General features: G+C 46.8%; 1 protein-coding gene across 1 annotated transcript in view; it reads left to right on the plus strand.

Moving 5' to 3' along the window:
- Nucleotides 1–27,748, plus strand: part of CYYR1 (cysteine and tyrosine rich 1) — an 85,070-nt gene that overhangs the window by 19,495 nt on the left and 37,827 nt on the right. Inside the window, exon 2 of the mRNA XM_066599087.1 lies at nucleotides 23,288–23,390. Within this exon, the coding sequence (XP_066455184.1) occupies nucleotides 23,288–23,390 (103 nt within the window). The remainder of the gene's footprint in view (nucleotides 1–23,287; nucleotides 23,391–27,748) is intronic.

Raw genomic sequence — 27,748 nt, forward strand, 5'->3', positions numbered from 1 at the left:
GAACATCCCGAACACCCTAATATTCGCACGAATATCAAGCTCGGAAGAACACGTTCGCTCATCTCTAATCCTCACTGATCAGCAGGTCATCCCCGATGCTGTGGCTATCCTGTGGATAGGGGAAAACTTGAAATTCTGGTACAAGAAAACCCCTTTAACTCTGATTCTCATCTGCTTTCCTTACTTTCTTGGGTCTGACGATATACGGCGTCCCGAACAGTAAATCCAAGGTCCCGTAGAAGACCTTTCGAGATCACATCAATGAGTTTGGTCTTAGTAACTTGTAGTCTTCGGCTATTCATATTATCCATGTAATCGCATCTCACAAGTCCCACCAGCCTTTGTGGTCACTCATTTACACTTGACAGAACATTTTGTATCACATTTAGCAAACTAATTGGCTCTCTTAATATGTAAATGTACAGAGAGTAATGGAAATGCAAATGGAGAGCGGCTTTGTTTCCTTATAAATCAAGTGCAAATTAAGGTCAGTGGGATTGAGGGGGTGCGGGTCGGGACATCTCTATTTGTCACGCAATCTTTCATCAACTCCAAGTATAACATTTTCGTTCTTTATTACGCAGGGCTTTGAGCTATTTTAATAGCAAAGGCATTTTTTCCTTTTTTTTTTAAAGTTTCTTCAATGTAAAAAATAGCCGGTCTCCGTCTCCAATTACTACCGATTTCTTCCTTCAGCCTTGTTGATGTCTGTAGTTTCTGACCATAATTAAATGGACATCCTGGTAATTAAGAGGAGGGTCTGGTAAAAAGGTAAATGTTCTTAATTATTCATGGGGTGGTCCTCCACCAGTTCTAGAGACGTCATGGCTCAAATACATTGAGGCCATTGTCTAAAAATCTAATCTTAAAGGGGTTGTACCAAGATTACATGTTATCCCCTATCCATAGGATATCCACAAGATAGGAGATAACTTGCTGATTGCCGGGGGTCTCACCACTGAGACCTTGCCAATCTTTACTGCACCCTCTGAAGTGAGGTGGAGACTGAATGGAGTGATGGCTGAGCATGCAGAGTCGGTGCTCCATTCACTTTATTAGGGGCTGATGGGAAAATCCAAGAGCTTGCCACTCGGGTATCTCCACAGTCCCATTGAAAGTGAATGGAGCATCAGTGTGCTTGCAAGACCAGCGTTCCATTCAGTCTCGTCCTCACTGCAGGGCATGCAGTAAACCCCTATTGAGGAGGTTGGATGACATGGGATTGGTTTAAGATTGGCAGCGATCTCAGCAGTGAGACCACCACCAATCAGCAAGTTATCCCCTATCCTCTGGATTTCTGATGCACCACAGATGGAGCCGTGCAGAGACTGTGTTAATGAGAGGACAAGCTGCTGCTGGAGTGGAAAAGGCAGCAGGACCCTGAGTTCATGTATGTGAGAGGGGCTGTTCAAGTTGCTGCTGCTGTATGGCCTTAGTGAATGGCAGAGTTCAGGGAGAAGAGGCGTCTGAAGGACAGAGACAATGCAGGACTGTGCTGCAGAGCAAAGGGAAAAAGGACATCAAGGAGTTTGTTGTCATCAGCTTGTAAGTGAGGCTGGCCTCAGTAAAAAAAAAAAAAGCTAGGTGTTCACACAGTAAGGCTGCATACAGTTAAACAACAGGCCTGTTGTATAAGACTTGGACTATGCTAGTGCTTGCAGGTATGAACTGAGATAGTGTCACAAGGATGTGAGCCTACTGGATAGAGACATATGAGTGGATGTTTGAACGCTATGTCTTAGGAGGACTGTATTGCTAGTAGCAAAGTGTTAACCCCTTAAAGTATGGACCATGTAGTTTATGTTTCTATTTAACAGGACTGATCTCTTTACAGCCTTCTTAATACTGTCCTCCGCATCACTGTTATTCCGCATTGTGCATACAATATAATTGATCCTAAAATTTAGTTAGCCGTAGTTAGCGTCAGGTAAATCTAATGTACAAGTTAATCTGCCTACTTGCTATTACAACATTTTATTTCCTTTGTTCTTGTGTAAATATTGCATATATTTGTAACTCCTTCTGCTGCATCATATCCTGAATCTGCATCGTGATACTCCCCACGACCAGGGCATCAGTCTGAGTTGGCCATAGACACGCATAATACTTTGCTGTATCCGTGTGCATGCATATGCAAGACATTCTTGGAATATCATATAAAACTCTCCAGATTGTGAAGGTGTTTCATTCTAAAAGATATTTAAACCTTTCTGCATCCCTGAACTCTGTGAGGTTTACTCATCACTGGTATCTCCCTTTTGTACTTCCTCCTTAACTCCTCTAAAAGTAAAGATAGATCTAAGGAGTTCTCCTGGCAACAGAGTCAGTATTTCCAGCTTCGAGTTTTATTCTGGAAGAGGTGACAAGTACTCAGACTTAACACCTTGGATGTGCAATTGACACATATGACAGAAAACAACACGTTCTGAGTATTTTACTACAATAATGTACATGGAGGTATTATACAAAGAATCTAATGCTTATCTCCTGCAAGAACAAAGCCAACACACCCAGTCCTTATCATCTATTGGCAGGAAGAGTTGGTGGACCCCATTGATATTATCAGATCCTGCTGAAATTGGTGGTCTCTACTAACATTTATCTAATGTCTTGGACCAGTGAGGAACTGCTGGGGATGGCAGGAATGGGGTTCTGAAGGTTCAAGATAGGCACAGGTGGGGCAACCACAGACGCGGTGAGGCTGTTACCCACATCTGGTCAGTTGGGCACTGGAGCTACCTCAGCTACTGCTCTTCCATAGTTCTAGTACTGACTGGACCCTCGTTGAGTGAAGTTGGTCTTGTCATAACATGGCATGGTCTTCATTAAGAGAAATCACCCTGCCTTTGCACGGCAGCAAGCTTTAATCACAGAAAGGTCTTCTCAGGCCGTAGGTGGCCAGTTTGGACTCTCACTCTCACAATTAGAGATCAGATCCAGACTAGCTAGAGGAGTTGCCACTTGGTGTAGATATTTGCGTGCTATTCATTTTAATAATTTGTAACATTGGAAGCGGTCAGGAGACTCTTTCTCTAGGTTAAGACCTATTTTCTACGCTTCTTCCCTCACAGCACCGGTCTGTAAGTGTCAATGGCATATACAACTGCTCTCAGGGTAGGCGCTATTTATTACGTCATAATCAGGGTACATTTCATCATGTATCCTAGAGTACTTTCGTGGGCAAAGTGAGCCTTGTAGACCCCCAATACACCAGATTCAGTCAAGAAGGGACTGTAGCCGTTGGGCAATAGAGTCAGAAGCAAGATTTGTAGATATGGAAAAGCATCTACAAAAACACAATGTTTAAGAGCCCACATGGTAATCTTGGACTAGTCAGGCTCTGTGAATAGGCTCTCTTATCTTCCTGTACTCACTGTCACAGCTGACTCTCCTCTGTTTCTCTCTTTTTCTCTGTTTCTCTCCCTGTTTCTCCTATTCTCCTCCTGTTTCCCCCTTTCTTCACTTTTTTCCTCGGCTTCTCACTCACTTCTCCCTCCTGCGCTCGTTGTGTCTGGTTATTTATCGCCTCTGTCACCTGACCAGTCTGTATGCAACCAATCACAACCTATTTGGTTGCTAGGCTACCTGCATCATCTGAGTCTCAAGGCATTTTTTTCTTTCCAGTGCTGGTTGTTAGGTTACCTGCATCCCTTGTGCAAAATGACTCAGATTGAACCCCTAGGGTCGGTTATTATATTCCGGGTCCTCACATCTAAACAGCGCTATGTAGGGCCCTTTTTCAGGTACTATATCAACACCCCAGCAGTGAATTCACAGCGGCTCCTGTGATGGTGCTTGGAGCGTCGTTCTTAGACTGTAAATGAGTGGGAGCCAGTGTTGTGGACAGCTGGATCACATTACACCAGATTCCGATCGGATGGTCACACTTGGGTGTGGTGGTTGCCTGGAGAGCAGTTTCTACATGACTGCATCATCCCAACAGTGAAGTCTGGAGGAGCCTCTGTTATGGTGTGGAAGGGTTTCTGCTGGGAAGGACTAGGGCCATTGGTTATAGTGAAGTCCACCCTCACGCCAACAGGTACAGAGACATCCTGGACAATGTGGGATCGCCTCCCCTGTGGTAATACTTTGGTATAGCTCCGTGTCTCTATCAACATGACCGAGCACCATGTTATACGGCACACAGTGTTGAGGAGCGGAACATCTGCCAACTTCATTGGCCAGCGCAAAGTTCGGATCTCAATCCTATTGAGCATCTTTGGGATGAACTAGAAGACCGTATCCATGCATACAAAAGACGCTCAACATCCCCCACATCACTATCTGAAGCTTACCTCAGGGATTGGAGTCAAATACCTCTATACAAATATTGGAATTTGGTAGAAAGTACCCGCAGAGGGTTACTGCAGTTATTGAGGCCAAAGGCATCCCAACAGCCTATTGACAAATGTGAATAAAATCGAATTTCATCACCGTCTACATGTGTCCTAATACTGTCAACATGGTGTATCTGGCCGCCCATTTTCGGCCCTACCTATTCCCCCTCCCCACCCCGTGAAGTCACGCTACTGCCTCCAGAAATATGGCCACTGACTTAAAGAAAACACCCAACATGCTAATTAAAGCCATTGGGTATATATTCACCCCTGTTATATTAATGGCCAGCCTTAGCCATGATTCTTACGTCTCCTGTCTTTTAAGCTGAGCCAGGGTGAGCTGCGCAGAAAGATAACGGCGTGATATATAATGCATAAGAGAAAATCACACAAATTAAAAGTTAGATCCATTAAAGAAAACCGATCTGCTGCTCCCAGCCTCCCGAAGCGCCATCTTCCATCTCATGATACGGACATTTCAATTAACCTTTTTTGCTTCGTGTAACTAAATGGTGAAATAATTAACAAGCTTTCCGCATTCGAACACAATGGAAAGAAAGTTGAAACTCTCTGCCGTTTTTTGCACGGGCCACCGGAGAAGTCGGCGTCCGCGTTCCGTCATCCTCTGCTTCAAGGGCAGTTATGAGGATTGGCTTTTCACTCAGCGGTTCTGAGACATTAACCCACTTTATGGACGATTTGATTATCCACCTGATTTAATGAATCCGTTTTTACCTTGTAATTGGTTAACATCTAGTGTTCTACAAAGCAAGACCCGCTATTTCCTACCCGCAACCGCACGCAATTAGCTACAGAAGATTAGGCTTCATTATTAGACATTTTAATTGAAGTTAGTAACTACTAATGAAAGTTGATCTTTGTCTCTTGGCCCAGAGCTGGACTGTGAGTGCAATAATCTCATCTTGTCTCTGGCATGGCAGCTTTCTATAGGGAATGGGCCTTTAAAAAAAAAAGTACAAAACTGGGAAATGGCTCTAAAGCTGTTTATCCAAATGTAATTATTCCAAAAGCAAACATTTGGCTGCACGGAAAACCCGAGAATTGAGATTAATTACGGTGGCCTTTTAACAAGGAGTTTTGTAAGGCAATGGGCGCCGGAAAATAATACATTCTAAAAAGTAGATTTTACTTGCTTTGTGGCCGAAAATATGGATTGTTGAGTTATTGAGTTGAGTTTCAAGGGAAATTGGAAGTAATTAACTTAATTGCATTCAGTGGGCACATGTATACATAAAGGAGAGAGGGCTGAAGGGGTGCCCCATCTATTAGGTGGTGGAGGAGCTTACATGCTCCCTCCACTCAGTGATGGTCATTCACGAACAAGCTGGCGCCTTTAGGTGGACCAGAAGAGCCGGGATTTGTCACTGAGCCAGAGGCGGCTCTTTAAACCCGATTTATATGTGGCTTTAATGGCCGGTCACTCAGGCTGGTCTGCCGTCCTTTGATCAGAGAGGGTAGAACAGCGATTAGGCAGCAACTCCCCCTTTCATGGTACAGCTTGGGGCTCATTCACATCAGATTTTCCATTTGGAGACTCCGGTACAGAAAATCCCATGTAATGGACCCCATTATAGTTAACAGAGTTCGTTCATCGGCGTTTGGCTCTGGTATGTGCCGGATCCAACGGGTTTTGAAATTTTAATTGTTCAGCTCGGAGGAAGGAATCCCAGATGTGAATGGGGCCACATCCATAGCACAAAGTGTAAGTGGGAGAGAAGGGGCTGCCTGCCAACTCTTCTGGCCTCCTGTCATCTCTGTAGACTCTGAAGAGTCCGTTTGGAGTTCATAGACTGGAAGAGGGCAGTACAGTCTATATTATATAATTAATACCCATTGAGGGGCCAAATGATCCAGCTCATGAAAAAGAGCCAGAATACTCATCACTACCTCCACTGACGTATGAGCAGCGACTCGCCGCTCTGACGAGCTCTCAGCCCATTGTAGTTGTTCGGGACGGTTGCAAAGGTGGACGTGCTTGCGCCCTCCTATGGAGACAGAGGATGTATATGAGTGCACAGAAGTAAAAGTTTTTGCTGCACCCTATTTCCTCCACCTCCTTACTGCTGTGCCATTCACAATATCTCCTCCTGCTGTCAGGACCAGCGGCTCTTGGGGTCTCCACGCCCGCACCGCCGGTCCTATCACCCAGGCTGCAGGGGTGCGGCGCAGGGGAGCCCCGGTCTTGGTGACCTTCCCTGGCCGCCGCGCTCCCGTACTCAAGGGGCGGGCACCCAGGTAGCCGGGTTGCTTGGACGCGGCGAGGGCTGTGCTGCGCCGCATCCTCGGTGCCATGACTCCAGGGCACGCTTGCTCTGTCCTTTTGTCTTTTGCAGGCTCAGGGGGCTGTTCTCCTAGCCTCCTGTAATTTGGTCCTGCTGCTGTCAGGCTCCCCACCCCAATAAGCTGCCGGGCGGGAGTTCTGACAGCATTTAAACAGCTCAGTTTCCTTCAGGTTTGCCAGTGTATGTTTGGTCTCCAGCTACACCCGCGTATCCCTGATTTGATGCTCTGTTTTGACTTCCTGCTTGGACCCTGACTTCGCCTTCGGCTGACCCCTTGTACTGCGGTCTCTCTTGTTGTCTGACGTGCTTCTGTGTTTGTTTCCCAGTATTTGTCTGTTAGTCTGACCCCCTGCCCCGAATCCCTAGCTAGCCTAGGGACTGTCGCCCAGTTGTAGCCCTAGGGCCTAGCCCAGGGGAGCAGGTAGGTAGGGACAGGGGTTGCGGGTAGTTTCAGGGACTTCCAGTTACCCGGACCCCAGCTCCCTGCATTACACATCCACAGATCAAGTAGAACGCTTAAAGGGGTTCTGACACGAAAAATGTTTTTATGCTTTAACAGCCATTGTTCCCTGGTCTGCCTAATGGAGACAGGGAACCCACGATTTTTGGCCTGTTAAAGCATAAAAACGAATCCTTACCTTGTGTTCCGTTGTTGTTGTGCTGTGGGGGTCGTCTCCCAGCAGACAGTCTTCTTCCCCCGACGAGCGGGGTTGCGCGCAGGCGCAGAAGAGAGGTGCCCACTGACAGGAGTCAGGACGGGCCGCCTCTCCACTGCGCATGCGTAGCACTCGGGAGTTCAGCCAGGACGGACGGGCTGCCCACAGCAAGCACTGCTCGTGACGTGGCGCCCGTCCGTTCACCTCGGAAGTGGCTGACGGACAGAGCAGGAAACGGTCATTTTGACGGCTCCCGCTCTGCTTCAAGAAGCCACAGAAGAGGATGCCGGATGGAGGGCACATGCCTGGCGATTGGTCCTGGCCAGGCAAGGTAAGTAAAAAAGTTTTTTTTTCATGTCAGAACCCCTTTAAAGGAAACCTGCAATCACCTAAACCACCAGCATAGCATTATACAGGATAACAGGTTTTACAAAGATGCCTCTGTCTGAAATGTGCTTTAAAGCATACAAGTATAAAATAAAGCTATAAAGTAGCAGTCCCTGTGAAGAGTCCTGTGGGCGGTCCTGGTCTCCCGAAGAGTCGTGCAGTCAGCTCTGGAGGCATCTGACACATGCACGAATGAATCTAAGACCAGTACACCTACACTGTGCATGGACAGGTTACCACTGGGACCTATGCCAACTTGTGGCACATTTATCAGACCAGGACTGCAGAAGGAGGGCACTGCTCACGAGACTTTTCACAGGTGGTGCTACTTTATAACTTCATTTTTTATTTTATACTGCAAGGAGCATTTAAGATACTTGCATCTTTATAACCGCATTACCACTGTGTATGGCGCTATGGTGGCAGTTTAGGTGCTCAAAATAGAAGGTGGTTCACTTCCCTGAGTGCAACGGGCAGCATCTTTACTGATATTCATACCATCGCAGCAATGAATCATAGACTACCTTTGCGAGAGTGATCAGTGATACAGTGTCTGTGCATCACAGGAAGTTTCATGCTACAGTATTGCAGCATCCGAGGAGGCGGCCCACATCCGAGAAGATGGCGGGGTAGATAAGGGCCTTGTCATGGGGCTCTACCATCACCTCCCCTGGGGGTAGCTCTGGACCTGACCACGTTACTGACAGGGAGAGATCACAGGGAATGTAACCGGAGGTTATCTGTAGTCTTCTTGTCGCACGTGACGCCCCCGTTCCATCCTCTGCAGTGAACTCCAACATCTTGAATAAAAATAGTCCACACACAGGGAAAACATTCTGGGCAAATCAGGAACGATCCGTAATGTCCGCTTACTTCAACTTTAGTACAATCCATCTTGTAACAGCAAACTGGCTCAAATACAACATTTGGCAGGTGGTGAGACAGGGAGGTGATACAGGTGCAATATGTCTCCACCAGCAAAATGGGTGGAGACATAGGTTGTGCAGCCTCAGTGACAGGGAACAGCTTGGTCACGCCACCAGTGGCTGATTGGCTTACCTGCTTCTTCTTTGAATCTCTGGCATGCATCCCCGAACAGCCGTTCACTATCTGCTTCTACTGTGGATCCCCGACACGTAACCGTGGACCATTACTGGAGAATAGAAATAGTGTTCCTCTTGGCCCGGGGGACGCAAGGCAGCAGTGACCAGAGGATAGGCAAGCAGACTTTGTTGAGGTGTTGGAGGCAGCATAGCAGGTGCCGGAGAAGTGGCTTCCCTAGAAGCCTCTAAAACAGCTTGTGGGGCCGGAGGAGCGGATTACCTACAACCTCCGGTCAGCTGCACTGAGTCCAGGAAGAAGCTGGCCGACATAAGTGCTGAGGAGCAGAGACCACTTTCATTGTACAGCATGCAGCCACAGCCGAGAACAAAACACACACAATGACGGAGGAAGACTGGCAGGACGGGTAAAACAGTCGGCACCTGAGATGCTGACAGCCGTGACCTAACATGCTGTTTGCGGGAAGTAGCCAATCCACAGCTGGGGCTGTGACCTGCCCATTCCCTGTCATTGAGCTATAACAACCTGGTGGAGACATATTGGAGCAGTACCCAGGGAGGCTTCTCGGGGTAGTCCAGACAATCAACAGTCACAGCTATCTGTACGATCCTGCTCTTGGTGACTCTCTCTAACTCTCTACTGGCCATCACTCACTCCTCCGTTGTCCTTCTCTCTCACTCTCAGTGCAGATAGCAGCACTGGCACATCCTGGGTAGTGTACACCCAGGCCAATCTGCGGACTATCTCTCAGACTCTTCCACACTGGACTGCACAGACCGCCTCAGGCAACAAAAAGTTTACATACATCCGGGAGAGCCTAAGAGCAAAAAGTTAAAATGCTCTCCATGCTTGTTGGTAGTACACCCCATTCTGTGACATTAGGACTAGTCTGCATTTGCCTTGCCCATTTAGCCATCATCAAGAGAAGGGTGTCGCAATCCTTGTGTTGGTTCCATTTTATTTATTTGTTCATGTATTGGTGCCACAGAAAAACGATGTCCTACAAAAGTTTTCATTACACACTGAGAAGGGAGTGGGCCAGTCTGTGTTGGTGCTCCACTTCTCCACATGTGCCATAGTGATCACATAAACTGCTTCTCATCTCTTTCTTATTAACTTGTTGTTCGGGTAGTTGCTATACATCTGTTCCTGCTGATGATTCATTGTAGTATGTCAGCTGACCTCACTGCTTAGTCAGCCTCATTTAGGGAGGAGACCACATTGGTTAGCCTCCCTTTAGGTATTCCTTGCTTCCGCAGTATGGTTGCTGGTGATAGTAGTAATAATGTGCATTTGTGCCAATATTCCTTAAGTTCTTGTCCCTTGCTCTAATGTCTCCTTGACAGTTTAGTCTTGTCCCTATGGTTGTATAGTCCAGTCTTGTTTCCTTGCCTCTGGTTTTTGCCTGCTCCTTCCCTGTTTGTATCTGCATGGTGTCATGCCTGTCCAAGTCTGTCAACATAACGGTGGCGAATCCTAGGGAGCTAGATATTGGAACAGACTGTGTGATGTGTGTCGGAGATCTTATAGTAGCTAGACAAAGGGAATGACATCGTGACAGGGGTAAAAAAACAAATATATTCGTTAACTCTCATTCAACAACCCTGATTGGACCTGCTTCTAAGCAGAGCACCCTGCATGAAAGAGGCAGGGTTCAAAACCAAGGGGGAAATCCAGGGAAACAAACTACAGAGTACACCTAGTTGTATGAGTATAACCAGTACTTTTGTAATCTCAGGGCTCGTTTATAAACCCCACCGAAACACCCGGCTGGAATACCAGGCTGCCCAGCCGGTCTATCAAAGAACTACACAACTGAGGAGATGTTCCTCCCACAGTGTAACAAATATTCAGCACCTGCACCCCCAGGTTCATTATGTGGTCCAGCGCTGACATTGTGATGTCATGCCGGTCCCATGCAACTCCTAAATGGCACTTCAAGTGCTGTGACACTTAACTTTGGCTCATCATTCAGTTTGCTTTTTTGGCTTTTGCCTGGGTCCTATTTCCCTACTTTTCTCAGGGACAGTATTTCAGTTAGGGTTATCAGTAAGAATATCTGAGGACTACTTAGGGACAGTGGTGTTTCATGTTAAAGTCAGTGTCATGGAGCGATTAGAGAAAGTTGTATGGAGAGATAGGATTTCTCCAGCGGTTATTTCTGTCAGTCACTTCATCATTTTCATCCAGTTACTGTCTTGTTTTGCCCCATCATCTAATTTAGTATTACCATGTTTCTCCAAAGATAAGAGACTGTCTTATATTAAAGGGTTGTCCCGCGAAAGCAAGTGGGGTTATACACTTCTGTATGGCCATATTAATGCACTTTGTAATGTACATCGTGCATTAATTATGAGCCATACAGAAGTTATCAGAAGTTATTCACTTACCTGTTCCATTGCTGGAGTCCTCATCTCCATGGTGCCGTCTAATTTTCAGCGTCTAATCGCCGGATTAGACGCGCTTGCGCAGTCCTGTCTTCTTCTTTTCTGAATGGGGCCGCTCGTGCCGGAGAGCGGCTCCTTGTAGCTCCGCCCCGTCACGTGCCGATTCCAGCCAATCAGGAGGCTGGAATCGGCAATGGACCGCACAGAAGACCTGCGGTCCACCGAGGGAGAAGATCCCGGCGGCCATCTTCACCAGGTAAGTAAGAAGTCACCGGAGCGCGGGGATTCAGGTAAGCACTATCCCGTTTTCTTTTTTAACCCCTGCATCGGGTTTGTCTCGCGCCGAACGGGGGGGCTATTGAAAAAAAAAAACCCGTTTCGGCGCGGGACAACCCCTTTAATTTTTGCCCCAAAAGAGGCACAGTGTCTTATTTTCGGGAGGTGTCTTAATACTCACCTAGCAGGCGCCGTCCGGCAGCCTTTCGCGTTGGGCTGCAGCGCTCTGGCAGTCTTCCGTGTAGTCCTCAGTGCTGAAGAGAGCATTCTCTTCCTAGTAACGGGGCTTGAATACCCCGCCTCCCACAAGAAATTGGTATGATTGGTTAATGAATACCGTCTCAGCCAATCAGAGTTGGCGCTCTATGAACCAATCACAGCCATTCAATGATGTCATTCACTGAATGGCTGTAATTGGTTCATCGACTGTCGGCTCTGATTGGCTGAGGCAGTGTTCCTTAACCAATCACAGCAATCTCTTGCTGGAGGCGGGGTATTCAAGCTCTGTTACCAGGAAGAGAATGCTGTCTCAGCACTGAGGACTACACGGAAGCCTTCGGAGCGCTGGACACCAGTAAGGGGGACCCGAACACCGCCTGCTAGGGAAGGATTGTTATTTTTCCTGTAGTGTAGCTAGGGCTTATTTTCGGGGGAGGGCTTATATTTCAACCTACAGTTGTTACACTTTTTGCCTGTACTGTAAGTCCTGGTTGTATCCAAGTCCTGGGAGACAGAGTTAGTACCCAGGATAGGTGACTGCTAAAGATGAAGTCAAGTCCTGTGGTTTAGTGTCCAAGCAGTGTTGTTATAGTATGTAATATGGAGTTATAGCAAATTTCCATTCTTTTCAATGGACAATGATGAATCAATGATAAAAATGGCCACCTGTGCACAAGTCAACTCTTATTCCACAAATGTTAAGTCCTGTCCCATTCCTGGGATTGTTGGGTCTCCCAGTACATGGACGCCCATGAATTAAATGACCACTGTATATTAAAAAAATATATATATTTTTGGGACAACTTCTTTAAAGAAGCCATCCCAAATAAGTGCCGTTTTATTGGATAACAGGGGTGTCACATTACTTTCCATACATAGGACTCTATAGAGAGCTGCTGTGTAACACTGTTAGGCGACAAGTTGATTGAATCTGGCACTCAGAGGAATTGGGATAGTGGCGATTTTTTTTATTATCATTCATAATGCCGTATTTATAGACGGCTGCTGATTGCATTTATGTATGAAGACTTTATATTTGGAAAGGCACTGGCTCAGTAGTCAAGTGTCCTAAAATGCTTCAGAAATATTGGCGATGATTTGATGTCCCAGTATGACAGCTCTGAACAATGGATCAGTGATTACCTCTTTCTCATGCGGCCGCAGTTTTCCAGAAGCGCAATATTTTCTCATTGTAATCATAAGGTATTGTGGAAACCATCTGGTAGTCGGTAAAACAAACCAACCTGATCAGCGGCTACGAGGAGGTAAGTTAGACCGGACCGAGGAGTCACTAGATCTCGTGTATCTGGAGTTTTCCAAAGTGTTTAATACTGTGTAACATAAAAGGTTGGTAGATATAATGAGAATGCTTGGTGTGAGAATGTGTGTAAGGGGGGAAGTAACTGGTCAGTGATAGGAAGCAGGGGTGTTATAAGTGGTACATACTCTGATTGGGTCACCATTACTAGTGGGGCACCACAGGGGTCAGTATTGGAGGGATCACCGTTACTAATGGGGTACCACAGGGGTCAGTATTGGAGGGATCACCATTACTAATGGGGCACCCCAATGGGCAGTATTGGAGGGGTTACTAGTGGGGTACTACAGGGGGCAGTATTGGAGGAGTCACTGTTACTAGTAGGGAATCACATGGGGCAGTATTGGAGGGGTTACCAGTGGGGTACCACAATGGGCAGTATTAGAGGGGTTACTAGTGGGGCACCACAAGGGGCAGTATTGGAGGGGTTACTAGTGTGGTACCACAATGGGCAGTATTGGAGAGGTTTCTAGTGGGGTACTACAGGGGGCAGTATTGGAGGAGTCACTGTTACTAGTGGGGAATCACATGGGGCAGTATTGGAGGGGTTACTAGTGGGGTACCACAATGGGCAGTATTGGAGGGGTTACTAGTGGGGCACCACAGGGGGCAGTATTGGAGGGGTTACTAGTGGGGTACCACAATGGGCAGTATTGGAGGGGTTACTAGTGGGGTACCACAATGGGCAGTATTGGAGGGGTTACTAGTGAGGTACTACAGGGGGCAGTATTGGAGGGGTCACTGTTACTAGTGGGGAATCACATGGGGCAGTATTGGAGGGGTTACTAGTGGGGCACCACAGGGGGCAGTATTGGAGGGGTTACTAGTGGGGTACCACAATGGGCAGTATTGGAGGGGTTACTAGTGGGGTACCACAATGGGCAGTATTGGAGGGGTTACTAGTGGGGCACCACAAGGGGCAGTATTGGAGGGGTTACTAGTGTGGTACCACAATGGGCAGTATTGGAGGGGTTTCTAGTGGGGTACTACAGGGGGCAGTATTGGAGGAGTCACTGTTACTAGTGGGGAATCACATGGGGCATTATTGGAGGGGTTACTAGTGGGGTACCACAATGGGCAGTATTAGAGGGGTTACTAGTGGGGTACCACAATGGGCAGTATTGGAGGGGTTGCTAGTGGGGTACCACAATGGGCAGTATTGGAGGGGTTACTAGTGAGGTACTACAGGGGGCAGTATTGGAGGGGTCACTGTTACTAGTGGGGAACCACATGGGGCAGTATTGGAGGGGTTACTAGTGGGGTACCACAATGGGCAGTATTGGAGGGGTTACTAGTGGGGTACCACAATGGGCAGTATTGGAGGGGTTACTAGTGGGGTACCACAATGGGCAGTATTGGAGGGGTTGCAAGTGGAGTACCACAATGGGCAGTATTGGAGGGGTTACTAGTGGGGTACCACAATGGGCAGTATTGGAGGGGTTACTAGTGAGGTACTACAGGGGGCAGTATTGGGCTCTTTTTAATATATTTATTACAATGTTGTAGAAGGATTGTGCAGTAAAATATCAATATTTACAGATGATACAAAACTATGTAAAGTAATGAACACAAGAGAGGAGGCAAGGGGATTGCAAGAGGATCTGGATAAGTTGGGGCAGAAAAGGGGAAAATTAGGTGTAACACAGATAAATGTAAGGTTTTGCACACGGGCAGGAAATACGTGTCACCGTTACACACTAAATGGGGAACGACTGTGGAACACTGACATGGGAAAGGACTTGGGGATTTTAGTTAACTGTAAGCTTGAAGGTTTTTTTAGAGAGAATACTATAGATGACCTATCCTTAGGATAGGTCATCAATAGTTAATCGTCTGAAGTCCGTCGCTTGGGACCCCGACCAGCCAGCTGAGCGGGCGTATGTTGTCAGCACTGCAAATAAACGGAGGTCAGAGCTGAAGCACAAAAGTCTCTGCACCGACCTCTGTGTAGTGGCCGGCGCTTGTAACTGCAGGCACAGCCCTCATTAAAATCAATGCAAGCTGTGCCTGCAGTTACAAGTACCGGCCACTACACAGAGATCGGCGCGGAGCCTTCCGCTGCTTCAGCTCCGACCTCTGTGTATTTGCGGCGCTGACAGCATGCATCCGCTCAGCTAATCGGTCAGGGTCCCAAACGACGGACCCCAGCCAATTAACTATTCATCAGTAGTATTCTCCCTGGTAAACCCTTTAACTGGAGCCATCAGTGTCAGGCAGCTGCTGTCAAGGCAAATAGGATCATTGGGGGCATCAGAAAAGGTCTAGGGGCGCATGATGAGAACATTGTTCTTCCTCTTTACAAGTCACTGGTCAGACCACACATGGAATATTGTGGACAGTTTTCGTCATCGGTACTCAAGAAGGACATATCAGGGCTTGAGCGGGTACAAAGGAGGCAACTAAAGAAATAGGCGGACTACAATACCCAGAGAGGTGATCAAAAATGGCCGTTATTTAGTTTAGAAAAAAGACGACTGAGGGGCAACCTAATAACTATGTATAATAAATCAGGGGTCAATGCAGAGATCTCTCCCATCATCTATTTATACCCAGGACTGTAACAAGGGGGCGCTCTAATAACTATGTATAGATATATCAGGAATCAGTACAGAGATCTCTCCATCATCTATTATATCCAGGACTGTAACAAGGGGGCGCTCTAATAACTATGTATAGATATATAAAGGGTCAGTACAGAGATCTCTCCCATCATCCATTATGCCCAGGACTGTAACAAGGGGGCGCTCTAATAACTATGTATAGATATATCAGGGGTCAGTACAGAGATCTCTCCCATCATCTATATACCCAGGACTGTAACAAGGGGGCGCGCTAATAACTATGTATAATATATCAGGGGTCAGTACAGAGATCTCTCCCACCATCTATTATACCCAGGACTGTAACAAGGGGGCGCTCTTATAACTATGTATAGATATATCAGGGGACGATACAGAGATTTCTCCCACCATCTATTTATACGCAGGACTGTAACAAGGGGGCGCTCTAATAACTATGTATAATATATCAGGGGTCAGTACAGAGATCTCTCCCACCATCTATTTATACGCAAGACTGTAACAAGAGGGTGCTCTAATAGGTATGTATAGATATATCAGGGGTCAGTACAGAGATCTCTCCTGTCAGCTATTTATACCCAAGACTGTAACCGGGGGCGCTCTAATAACTATGTGTAAATGTATCAATGGACAATACAGAGATCTCTGCCACCATCTATTATACCCAGGACTGTAAGAAGGGGGTGCTCTAATAACTATGTATAAATATATCAGGGGTCAGTACAGAGATCTCTCCCACCATCTATTATACCCAGGACTGTAACAAGGGGGCGCTCTAATAACTATGTATAGATATATCAAGGGTCAGGGGCGTAACTATAGGGGGTGCAGGGGATGCGGTTGCACCCGGGCCCAGAAGCCTTAGGGGGCCCCTAAGGCCTCTCTTCTCCATATTGGGAGCCAAGTACTGTGAATAAAGCATTATAGTTTGGGGTCCTGTTACAGATTTTGCATCGGGGCCCAGAAGCTTCAAGTTATGCCTCTGTCAAGGGTCAATACAGAGATCTCCCATCATGTATTATACTCAGAACTGTAACAAGGGGGCACTCTAATAACTATCTATAAATATATCAGTGGACCATACAGAGATCTCTGCCACCATCTATTATACCCAGGACTGTAAGAAGGGGGCGCTCTAATAACTATGTATAGATATATCAGGGGTCAGTACAGAGATCTCTTCCATCATCTATTATACCCAGGACTGTAACAAGGGGGCGCTGTAATAACTATGTATATATTTAAAGGGTCAGTACAGAGATGTCTCCCATCATCTATCCTTTACGCCTAGAGCAGGCCTGCACAACTTGGCAGTAGGTAGGGGACAAAATTAAAGTCATGAAACCTCTTGGACCGCAGATAGGTTTTTAGCGTCTCAGTTTGTAAGTAAGCCACTCAATTCTATAGCTACTACTTATATAATAAGTAAGTATAAGTTGCTTACTACAGCAGTAAGATCAGGCCTCCAGAAAAACGTTTAACATTGGGCAGAATTCAATTCAGGGAAGGCCCCGGCAGTGCGCAAAATCATGATATATATATAATTACTAAATTAGAACCTGTATAAGAGCTCACATACACAGCAAAGCCCTTCTAGTGCTGTCAGTGGACTCAATCTGCTTCTTGTATTCTGAGTACACATTATTTAGCAATTCTCTGCTGCAGGATAGCATTCACAATCTGAGTTTAGGCGAGGCGCCCGCCCTCCTATCCTGGCATTTGGCTCCTGCCTTACTCAGCGCCTCCTGTATCTCTGTCGTATTTAGTGCCTCTGCTAATGACCCAATTCCAGGATAGGTCTTCCAACCCCCTAATTATTTCTGGTCACATATCATTGTGGTGCGCAGAGCTGGATAAGCAGCTTTCTACACCTGGGAGCCCTCCGAGGACTTGCAGAGTAGTATGAAAATAGGTGAGACGTTGCTTTCACCTCTTTCCTCTTGGGAGCTGGTGGCAGATGAAGTGACTACAACAGCTGCTGCGTCGCCTCATGATGTGCCAGGTGTTCTGCTCAATGCTGGAAGTAACGCATCGCAAAACCACGTAAGAGAAAGCAAGCGTCTCGCTTGCGCCCAGGTGCCTCCATCTACTGGGTCATCATCAGACTGGCCAACAAGGGTATTGTCCTATGGGTCAGGCTCCCACATGATTATGGCCCTGAGCGGCCACAGAGGACAACCCTGTTTGTGTTCGAAGGTGACTTTGGAGTCAATAAATAAATAAATCTTGTTACTTGTATAGCGCCAACTTATTCCGCAGCACTTTCAGGTAATTTATTACCATCCACCAAGCTGGGTACTCATTCTACTGACCTCGGAAGGATGAAAGGCTGAGTCAGCCTTGAGCAGGCTGCCTGAACTATGCGGGATTGAACTTGCAACCTTCAGGTCGTGAGCGAGAGCTTGAGACTAATTTGGTATTAGAGTCTATTTCCTGAATTATAATTCACAAATAATCCATTACCTGGTGGATGTGTTCATGTTCTGTTTGGATGGAAGCTGGACCTCAGAATCATGTCCTCTGGTGGTTCCAAGGAACCAGTATCCAATGCTGTGTTGAGCAACCATAAGGGTGTAATGAGGTGCCTCTAATGAGGTTTTATAATGCTTGACTACTGTTGGTAACTGTTTTTATTAGGTTTATGCATCCCAGGTGTCGGTGCTTTGATGGATGGAGGGTGCTGAACAGGGAGATGGAAGATGGTCAGGCTATGCTTCGTGATGAGGGGTATACAAAAAGCACATCCCAGAAATAGGAGGTCTGATGCAGAAGTTTTGGAGTAGCCGATGGAGCGGGCAGGAGCCCACCATTTTGCTCAGTGTAAAGTTACGCAATGGAGCGTAATGTCTGAGATAGGGCAAGAAAGTGACTGGTTCACCCTGCAGCACTATGCTGAAATCAAGCCCGTCACTGGGAGAGAGGCTTCCTGTGTTTGAAATCAATATAACAGGCTATTTGTTGCTGAAACCATGTGGTCGCCTCCAAATGATGACAAACAGCCGGCCTCGGGAGTGGGAAAGCCATGTGACAGGAACTTTGCTCACTGGTCCTGTGACTCCCACCGAGGTGGCGGGTAATTCTGTAGTCCATCAGCCATGGTGAGTTGAGGCTGCTGAGATACCCCTGGCTGGAGGTCCTCTTTAGGGGCTCCGGGTAAGTCAGGTTCCTGTCTATATGGGGGTGTTCCTCCTCACAGGAGAGTTATAGACGAAACACACATTGCAGCAAGTTATAACAATCTTTACTTGGATACTGAATAGAGTTGCACTTTATGTTGCACACAAGAATTAAAGGGGTTGTCCCGCGAAACAAAGTTGGGTATACACTTCTGTATGGCCATATTAATGCACTTTGTAATGTACATTGTGCATTAATTATGAGCCATACAGAAGTTATTCACTTACCTGCTCCGTTGCTAGCGTCCTCGTCTCCATGGTGCCGTCTAATTTTCAGCGTCTAATCGCCCGATTAGACGCGCTTGCGCAGTCCGGTCTTCTCCGTGTTGAATGGGGCTGCTCGTGCTGGAGAGCTGCTCCTCGTAGCTCCGCCCCGTCACGTGTGCCGATTCCAGCCAATCAGGAGGCTGGAATCGGCAATGGACCGCACAGAAGACCTGCGGTCCACCGAGGGTGAAGATCCCGGCGGCCATCTTCGCAAGGTAAGTAAGAAGTCACCGGAGCGCGGGGATTCGGGTAAGTACTATCCGGTTTTTTTTTCAACACATGTATCGGGTTTGTCTCACGCCGAACGGGGGAGCTATTGAAAAAAAACAAACCCGTTTCGGCGCGGGACAACCCCTTTAAGAGTTTGGCCATTTTAAGCAATAGATGGGACCAATGGCTCAGACACTTCAGTTGGCTTTTGGGTTTCTACAGTAAGCAGTTCATATAACATATAGGTCCCTGACCGTTGTAACACAGTTTCAAATACCCTGGCAATATAATTCAGAACACAAAACAGACTTGGAAGCCGTTGTAACCCTGTATCAGCTTGCCAGTCATGGCAGAATCAAGTACAGTCTCCTAACTACGTGCCATCACAGTCCTGTTAGATGTACGTATCAACACTATCTTTGGGGCTTGTGATATATTCTTGACCTCACTGACCACGCGGGATACAAAGGGATACAACACGTTCGCTTTGTATGTTCAGTCGCTCAATCTTCCCAGAACGTTGTATACTCCCCCTGTTTACAATCTAAGTCTCTTTTGATGCTTATCTGGCCTTGCGCAGTCTATGGTCAGTCAGCTTCGCTCTCGGTCCTTGCAACACTAGCCTCTTTCTCTTCCATGGACTCAGCAGTTCAACAGGTCCATGACCGAAGCTACAATGGTGCAAGACGATCCAGCCTCTCTTCCAGACAGGAGGCTCCTGGGAATTTCCTTAGCTCATTCTCTCAAACTGCTGCCAGAATCTTCCTCAGCAGGCATCCAAGGCTCATCTTGTGCCACAAAACTACAGTCCACACCTCACCTCTGCTTATCATAGAATCCTAGACTGGTAGAGTTGGAAGGGACCTCCAGGGTCATCGGGTCTGACCCCCTGCTCAGTGCAGGATTCACTAAATCATCCCAGACAGATACTTGTCCAGCCTTTGTTTGAACACTTCCATTGAAGGAGAACTCACCACCTCCCATGGCAACCTGTTCCACTCACTGTCAGAAAGTTTTTTCTAATTTCTAATTCTTGATATCTAATGCTTGAACAGGCTTACACTCTTTACAAATGTAGAAAACACAACCTCCATTTGTGCACCATACCCGACTTCATATACCTCCACAAGCACCACCATGCGGGGCTAAACTTGCCTCCTGACTCGTCAATCAGACACAATCACCAAAACACAAAAAATGTGCCTGCCATGACTAGGTTCAGGGCTAATGAATGACACAACATCCACACAGACCACAACAAAGACTATCACACTTCCCTGACCAACTGCCTAGTTACAAACTATCATCAGTCTTCGTAGTAGCCATCCGTCTTAATCACATCTCTAATAAGCATCATCAACTATATTAGTCAGATACGTAACACACATTTCTACAAAAAGCAGGAGCATTATATACAGAACATTCACAATAGCCCATATACTCATGCAATAAAAAACATAGCATTTCCAAGGCTAAACCTCCATATCTTCGCATTAATCAGCTATCAGCAGCATTACCTCTAATGAACCCTGCAATACTCATTATCACTATTGATTTAGCACTTCAAACATCATCTCTATAGCATCTCCCACACTTAGCATAATATTAGTATCACTTTTGTGTATTATCATTTATATCACTCCCCTCGCCGAACATTAGCCTTTACTAACTAGCTAAACTCAATGTATTCAGTCCCTACAACTACATTCTATCACGGATCACATTTCACTATCAGTCCTTCCAATCTGCTAGTTTCAGGCCCAATTTTCGACTGTCCAATTCTCTAACTAATGCACACTCTGCACTGCTCTCTGATTGGCCAGTGCTGATCACGTGAGCAGCTCTGGCCAATCAGAGAGCAGGTATAGTGTATTAGTACTACCAATACTCTGTGGGAATTAGGGAGTCTGAAGATTGCGTCTACCATCTTGAATGGCCAAAAACAGGAACCAAGGCTGATGGGTCAGAGGGTGCATGTATTCATTGTTTTTTAGCATTTCAATGTAACTTATGGCTAGATAGGGGTTTACCATACATCTTCTTGCCTTATGACATTTCACAGTATTGTGGGAGTAGTGGAGGTAAACTTGGCACGTGTCTGGGTTTCCTCAATAGTGCTTGAGAATAAAATGAACTGTGGATGGACATTAAAGAAGTTTATAGAACTTTACAGAAGGTGTTTTTCCACCACGGACCTTTTGATCTGATCAGTGGTCCCACATCCAACCCCAAGAAGTGTGGCATCTGATCACTTTTCCTAGTGCGGAAGTGGCTGCTTGTTTGTAGAAGCGCCAGTGGCAGGTAGATCCGTGATCACAGGCCTGCTGAACTGGGTCAGACCAACCATTCCTTGCTTGGACTTACCTCTGCTGGCTGGCGTGACTCTTTTGTCCATAACAGGTAATGCTGCCATGTATCGATCAGGCCCAGGTCTAATTGGAAGCCTAGTTAGGAACAGGGTTCTACTGCAAGTGGTGCACTGGAGGGTAGGAGAAAATGTTGTCACGAGTGGTGGTATGCGACACAGGTTCCAGGATACGAAGAGGACGACGGAGTAACAAAAAGAAAGACATTTTATTATACCTAATGAACTCCAAAGGGAAATGGTTATGCAAGTTTAGAGAACCCTTGAGAAAATATGTAACTTCCATGGATCCATTACACAACCCCGGCTAGAGAGAACAAACAGTAATTTGTAAATTGCAAGCAAAATCCCTGAAAATCCCAGGCTCTGTTACAGTAACGTCTCATTCCTTGTTCCGGGTGTTCAAGACAGACTTCAATGGTCAGTGTCATGTGACTAGCAGACCTGCACAGTCACCACACGTGTACACATGCTTGCTTTTTACCGAGGGCCGACCTCACTTACAATCTGTCGAAAAATCCGCTGTCCTGCTTTGAATCTTAGTCCAGGGTCTCTGCTGTGCAGATCCAGTCTCACTTGCCCTCTGGTGTGCTGCAGTCAGTTGTTGCAGCAGTCTCGGTGCCCATCCCATTGCAAACGTAGCCTCACAGGTCACAATGCAGCAGCCTTTCCTTTTCAGACTACAATATCTGTGCTGCCTCACTGGTCCTAGTACTGGCAGAGTAGCCCCTGAGCGGCTCATACATGTCCCGGCTCTGTCTTCCGTAGCTGCTGTGTCTCATAGCACCTCCGCTCACAGAGACCCCAGAGTCTCTGTACTGACACCCTCAGCTCTGCTGCACCACTAGGTACTGTGGCGCAGCTGCAAACTTTTTATAGGCCAGCAGGTCTCACAGTAACTTCTAGGACCTTTAGAGGGGTGGGATTAGCTCCTGTGAGCGTCTCAAAGCAACTGCAGACTGTAAGGAGGAAAGCAAACAGTGCCTGCCCCCACTTACAATGTTCTATACATCAGTCATGAAGCCATGTTGAAAACCAGTAAATTTTTTTTTGCAACCAATCAGAACAGTTCTTGATAAGACGGAATACAAACTTGTTGCACCCGGTAGGCGTGGGACCGGAGGATCCAATATTGCTAGTAATGTTTCAGCTGGTCATATGGAATAGTACTTCTGTCTCTGTGGCAAAACGACTCGTGACCACCAAATATTTACTAGCTGCACACCATGGTTCTGGGGAGAAACTCCAACTCGCTACTCCCATCCCACCCACTTCCTACTTCTTTGCGCCCCCAAAAAACACACTTTTCTGATCCTGCCCTTATACATGTCTATGGTAACAATCACAGTATCAAACAATGTCAGCTCCCCCATCTCTTACATGTTCACAGTCATTCATCAGCGTCAATGAGAGCGGGGCCGGAGCGAGACCGATGGAAGACCCTTGGGCAAAAAACCCTTAGCTTCTATAATTACCCTGGCATAAACATTATACATTTCTGGGGGTGGAGGCTTCTGGGAAATAGCCCCATTACCATGTCTATAGTCTGACCCTGGATGAGAGATGTTGGGCATAGTCTGGATGAATAGGGTTTGGGTAAGGGTGGTAAGATAAGTATGATGGCTGAAAAAACAATACTTTTGAAATAAAAAACTTTTGGAACATTACAAAAAAAAAATAATATGGCAAAACTGCTAAAAATATATACTACAGACAGTAATGCAGATTCTGCTTCCTTCATCTAGATTCCTGCCTTGCACACTGCGGAACCGACTGTAAGTCCTACTGCTGTGATGGGACCCCCCCTTACTGCTGCTCCTACTACGCCTACATTGGAAATGTCCTCTCGTAAGTTTGGTCTTCTATCATCCTTCGCTTCTATTATCGTACTTTATTGTGTTTATTGATAGTAGAACATTTTAAAGTGGTGTTCCAGGACTTTTACCCGTTGTTAAATGATGACCTATTCTCAGGATAGGTCATGGACAGTTGATCAGCAGCGGTCCGGCTCTTGAGACCCCCCCCCCCCCTAGCGATCAGGTGATCTCAGCCCCCACACTCACTGCAGCCAAGCAATATATTCTGCTAAGTCCTTATTGTGGTCTGTGCAGGAAGTGTAATAGAAGGCATAGCTCTCATGGATTTCAATGGGAGCTATGCCTTCTGCTACACTTCTGGCTCCAACTGCAATATTGACAGAGCTGTGAACATCTAGCTTGAAGGTGATAAGTACGGGAGATAAGACTAGCTGATCATCGGCAGTTCCGGGCGGTGGCCCCTGCCAATAAACTATTCATGACCTATCCTAAGTATAGGCTATCAGTAGTGCCGGGGGTAAAAGTCCTGGAACACCGCTTTAAGGTTAGATTTCTTTGAAGAGGACCTGTCATGGGATAAAGTCAGCAGGGCTGGCTCTGCAGCTGTTACTCCTATGGGAGCCATCCAAAAAAAAGCGAGGGGGAGGGAGTTTAACAATGGCTAGCGCTGCAAAACGCTGACAGGTGCCTCTAGTAAGGCAATTAAGGGGATTTAAGCAGTTCTGCCGACCAAGGCATTTTGGGGCTGCGGCATCAGTCCACTGCAGGACACTGCAGCCCGCCGTAAAAAATCATGAATAATAGCTGCAACTTTCAAACGCTTATGTGAAAGAGGCCTGATACTGGCACTGAAGCCTGTCCCACAATGCACCTGGAGCCAGAAAGTACTTCCGTCTGTCAGCAAACCGCCTATCAAACCATCTTCCTTAAACCCCCTGCATCCACGTGCATAAACGCATTCCCCCGGCTGGGAAGCAGTTCTACTCCCAGGGTGTACACTTAAGTTCTATAGATGGCGCGAACTCTGAGCCCTATGCCATCTGAAGTAAGAGCTAGCTGTGAATGACAGACAGCTCTCTCTGCAACATTGGTGAGAACACAGATCTCTGCTGTTAACCCCGTAAATGCTGCAATCAATGTTGAGGATGCTCCTTCTGTGACCATCATGGCCTACGATTGCTATTCTCAGCATTACTACATTGCAGTACAGAAGTTCTGCAGTGTATTATCACAGCAATCATAGCATCACAGAGGGAAAAAAAAAAAAAGAGAGACAGCTGAGTGCTGCCTCTGATTGGTTACAGTGCTCAGCCAATCAAAGGAAGCCCTTCAGCAGGCAGGGATTTTAAATCCCTGCCTGCTGAAAGCACTTCAGAGCAGTTCAGGAGAAGATGTGGCTGGATGCGCCTGAGCCCCGGTAGCTGCGTACAGGTGAGTATAAATATATATTTTAATTTTTTACACATTTTAGTGATGATTTTCAGGGAAGTGCTTATATTTACAGCCTTTCCCCGAAAATCACTGCAGGGCTGGCAGCAGCCCATTGCATTCAATGGAGCTGTCTGTAGCGCCAACGCCATTGAATTCAATGGGAGAACATTGTGCTCCTGTGTCAAAGCTGTCACCGCTGTGCCAGAGGATTGCGATCTTCACTGTATGTTCTCAATGGGGTGGGCGCTGCTGCCGCCAGCCCCCTTGAGCACAAGATGAAACCCCTGGATGTGACAGCATCCAGGGGTTTCACATTTAAAAAAGTCGGATGCCGCAGTTACCTACATTTTAAAATCCGCTGCCCTATATTTACCGCTGCGCATTTTTGTACACAGGTAAATATTGAGCATATGACTGCTGCCATTGAAAAACATTGGTTCTTAATACATGCTATCGCAAACGCAAGTAACATGCGCAGCAAACAAACGCCTGTCTGACTGAGCCGTTATAAAAGCAAAAAAACTGAGCCAAAATGTATTTTTTTTTATTGACTTCATCTCTCCCTAAAAAATAAGCAATAAAGGGGATAAAAAAAGTCATATGTATCCCAAAATAGTACCAATAAAAATAAGTTTGAGCTCCGCCCATGGGAAAATGAAAAGTTATAGGACTCTTAATGCAGCGGTGCAAAAAAAATGTTTTCCTAAAACAAGGGTTTTTATTGAGTCAGGGCGAGCACCCACTGGCGTTTTTTTACCTGCGTTTTGCGTTTTGCGTTTTTCCTGCACAGGCATAGAGATAACATGTGTTCCTGTCCACTGGCGTTTTTTTTGCGTTGCGTTTGCGTTTTTAACATAGGAACTGTCAGTTGCATATGTGTCCCTATTTTTCTCCTAATGCACCCATGAATGTCAATGGAAATTAACGGAAAACGCCGCGAAAAACGCGCGGAAAAACGCGAAAACGCGGCGTTTTTTCCCCGCGGAGAACGCAAACGCCAGTGGGTGCTCGCCCTCAAAGTAGAAAAACGTAAGAAAATATATACTGTAATTTTGGTTACATCATGATTAGAGATGAGCGAGCTTGTTTAAGGCTGATGCTCTTGTCAAGTAACTGATTACTCGACCGAGCACCATGTGGTGCTCTCTCTCTCTCCCCCTCGCTCACCCCCCCCCCCCCCCCCCCATGGTGCTCGCTCGAGCATCAGCCTTAAACGAGCGTGCTCGCTCATCTCTAGTCATAATGGAACCAACCTGCAGAAAAAATGTATCATGTCATTTATGCTGCATTATTAGGGGCTTATTCACATGAATGCATTTCTGAAGCGTATTATGCGCGCAAAACGCAGTGAATAGCTTTTCCCGTTTTCAAGTGGTTCGTTCACATGAGCGTATGTTGCGTGTGAATTTTTTTTAGCACATATTAAACTAACTTCACCTAATCACCCATTAAAATCAATGGAAGTGTGTTTGCGTGTTTTTCTGTGTGTGAAAATACGTACGCACAGAATGCAGTAAAGCACGCATCAAGCAAGCACAAAAACACTACAGCCATTGCGCAAATGTGCCAGTAAATGCATCTACACCCATGTGAAGCTAGTCATAGGCCGGGCTCGAATGACCATATGTTTGCTGCGTATTATGCGGCCTCTGTACGCCCGTGGGATACGCGGTGACTCGCAGGCAATTAATTACATTGCCTTACACAGCTCCGCTCGCCTTAGCCTGTTCGAATTGCGTGATACGTGAGCGCAAAAAAGAAAGCAGCATGTTCTATTTCGCCACATATATCCGCGAAATAGAGCCCATTGTACTCAATGGGCGTGTTCATACGCGCGCCCGTACGCAATTACAATGCATATGGGTGGCGTGCATACCCGCTGTCACTTGGCGACAGTGCTGGAAATATAAACAAAATAAACAGGCGTATTGCGCAGGTGTGAGTATGCGGTCAGGCACAGTACAATTTTGCCGCCATACACTGCTGTACGCAGAATCATGGCCGCCTCCACAGCTGTACAACGCTGCGGAGCTCCTGCAGCAATTTACGCTTGTGGCCGTGTGAGCCCGGCCTCACTGTAAAAAAAAAGACTCTAAAGAAAATGCCAGAATCATGTGTTTTCTTTCGCTGCCCTCCGAAAAATCAGTTTAGGTATCAGGCACCCACTCAGCTCTGCTGCATCGCTATCACACATGAAGAATCTGTCCGCCGCCGCCGTCTCGCCGAATGCAATGGACAAATCCGTCTTTGTTTTACTAATGCCAGTAACACTCTCCAGAGTTAAACGCGAGCTTCGCACAGCGGGGATGGGTGACATAACGCCGGCGCCGCGCTTGATGTTCACTGAACTTTACTTCAAATGAAATATCCTATTAGAAGAGATGGTGCGTGCAGCCGAGCCGGAGCGGTGGTGGCGGCGGCGGCGGCGTATCTCAAGACAGCAGACAGCCTGCACCGGAGGAAATCCCTGAAGACATCATTATTGTGCGGGCATCACAGGGCATGAAATCAGTCTGCCATCGGCCGCACGGCTCCGCTGTCTCTTGTTTCGGGGTCCATTCATTAGTATGACAACGTTCTCCTCTCTATGGCGCTAGCGGTGCGCGGCTGCGGGCGCGTTTTAGCAGAGGAGCTTTATAGCTTTCCACAGCCCTCAAGTCACAGGGATTTGCAGAAATTTATACACAGGCTGAAAAAAAACAACGAATCTGCCATGAGAAGACATATATATCTGTAAGGGGTTCGTATAGGCAGCCACCATGCCTAGGGGTAGTGGATGGGTGTGAGCCGCTCCTTCACAGGCCCTACAGTCACCAGAGCTCGGCAGGACGCGGCGTGAGCCTAGAGAGAGAGGCACTGGTGTGTAGGGAGGAAATGGCGCTGCCAAGACTTAACCCTTTCCAATCCAATTTGTATCCTGGTTTTCCTAGGGGGCTTACTCTTTTTCTGCTGTTATAC

This window comes from Eleutherodactylus coqui, chromosome 4 (genome assembly GCF_035609145.1).
Source record: "Eleutherodactylus coqui strain aEleCoq1 chromosome 4, aEleCoq1.hap1, whole genome shotgun sequence".
Classification (NCBI taxonomy): domain Eukaryota; kingdom Metazoa; phylum Chordata; class Amphibia; order Anura; family Eleutherodactylidae; genus Eleutherodactylus; species Eleutherodactylus coqui.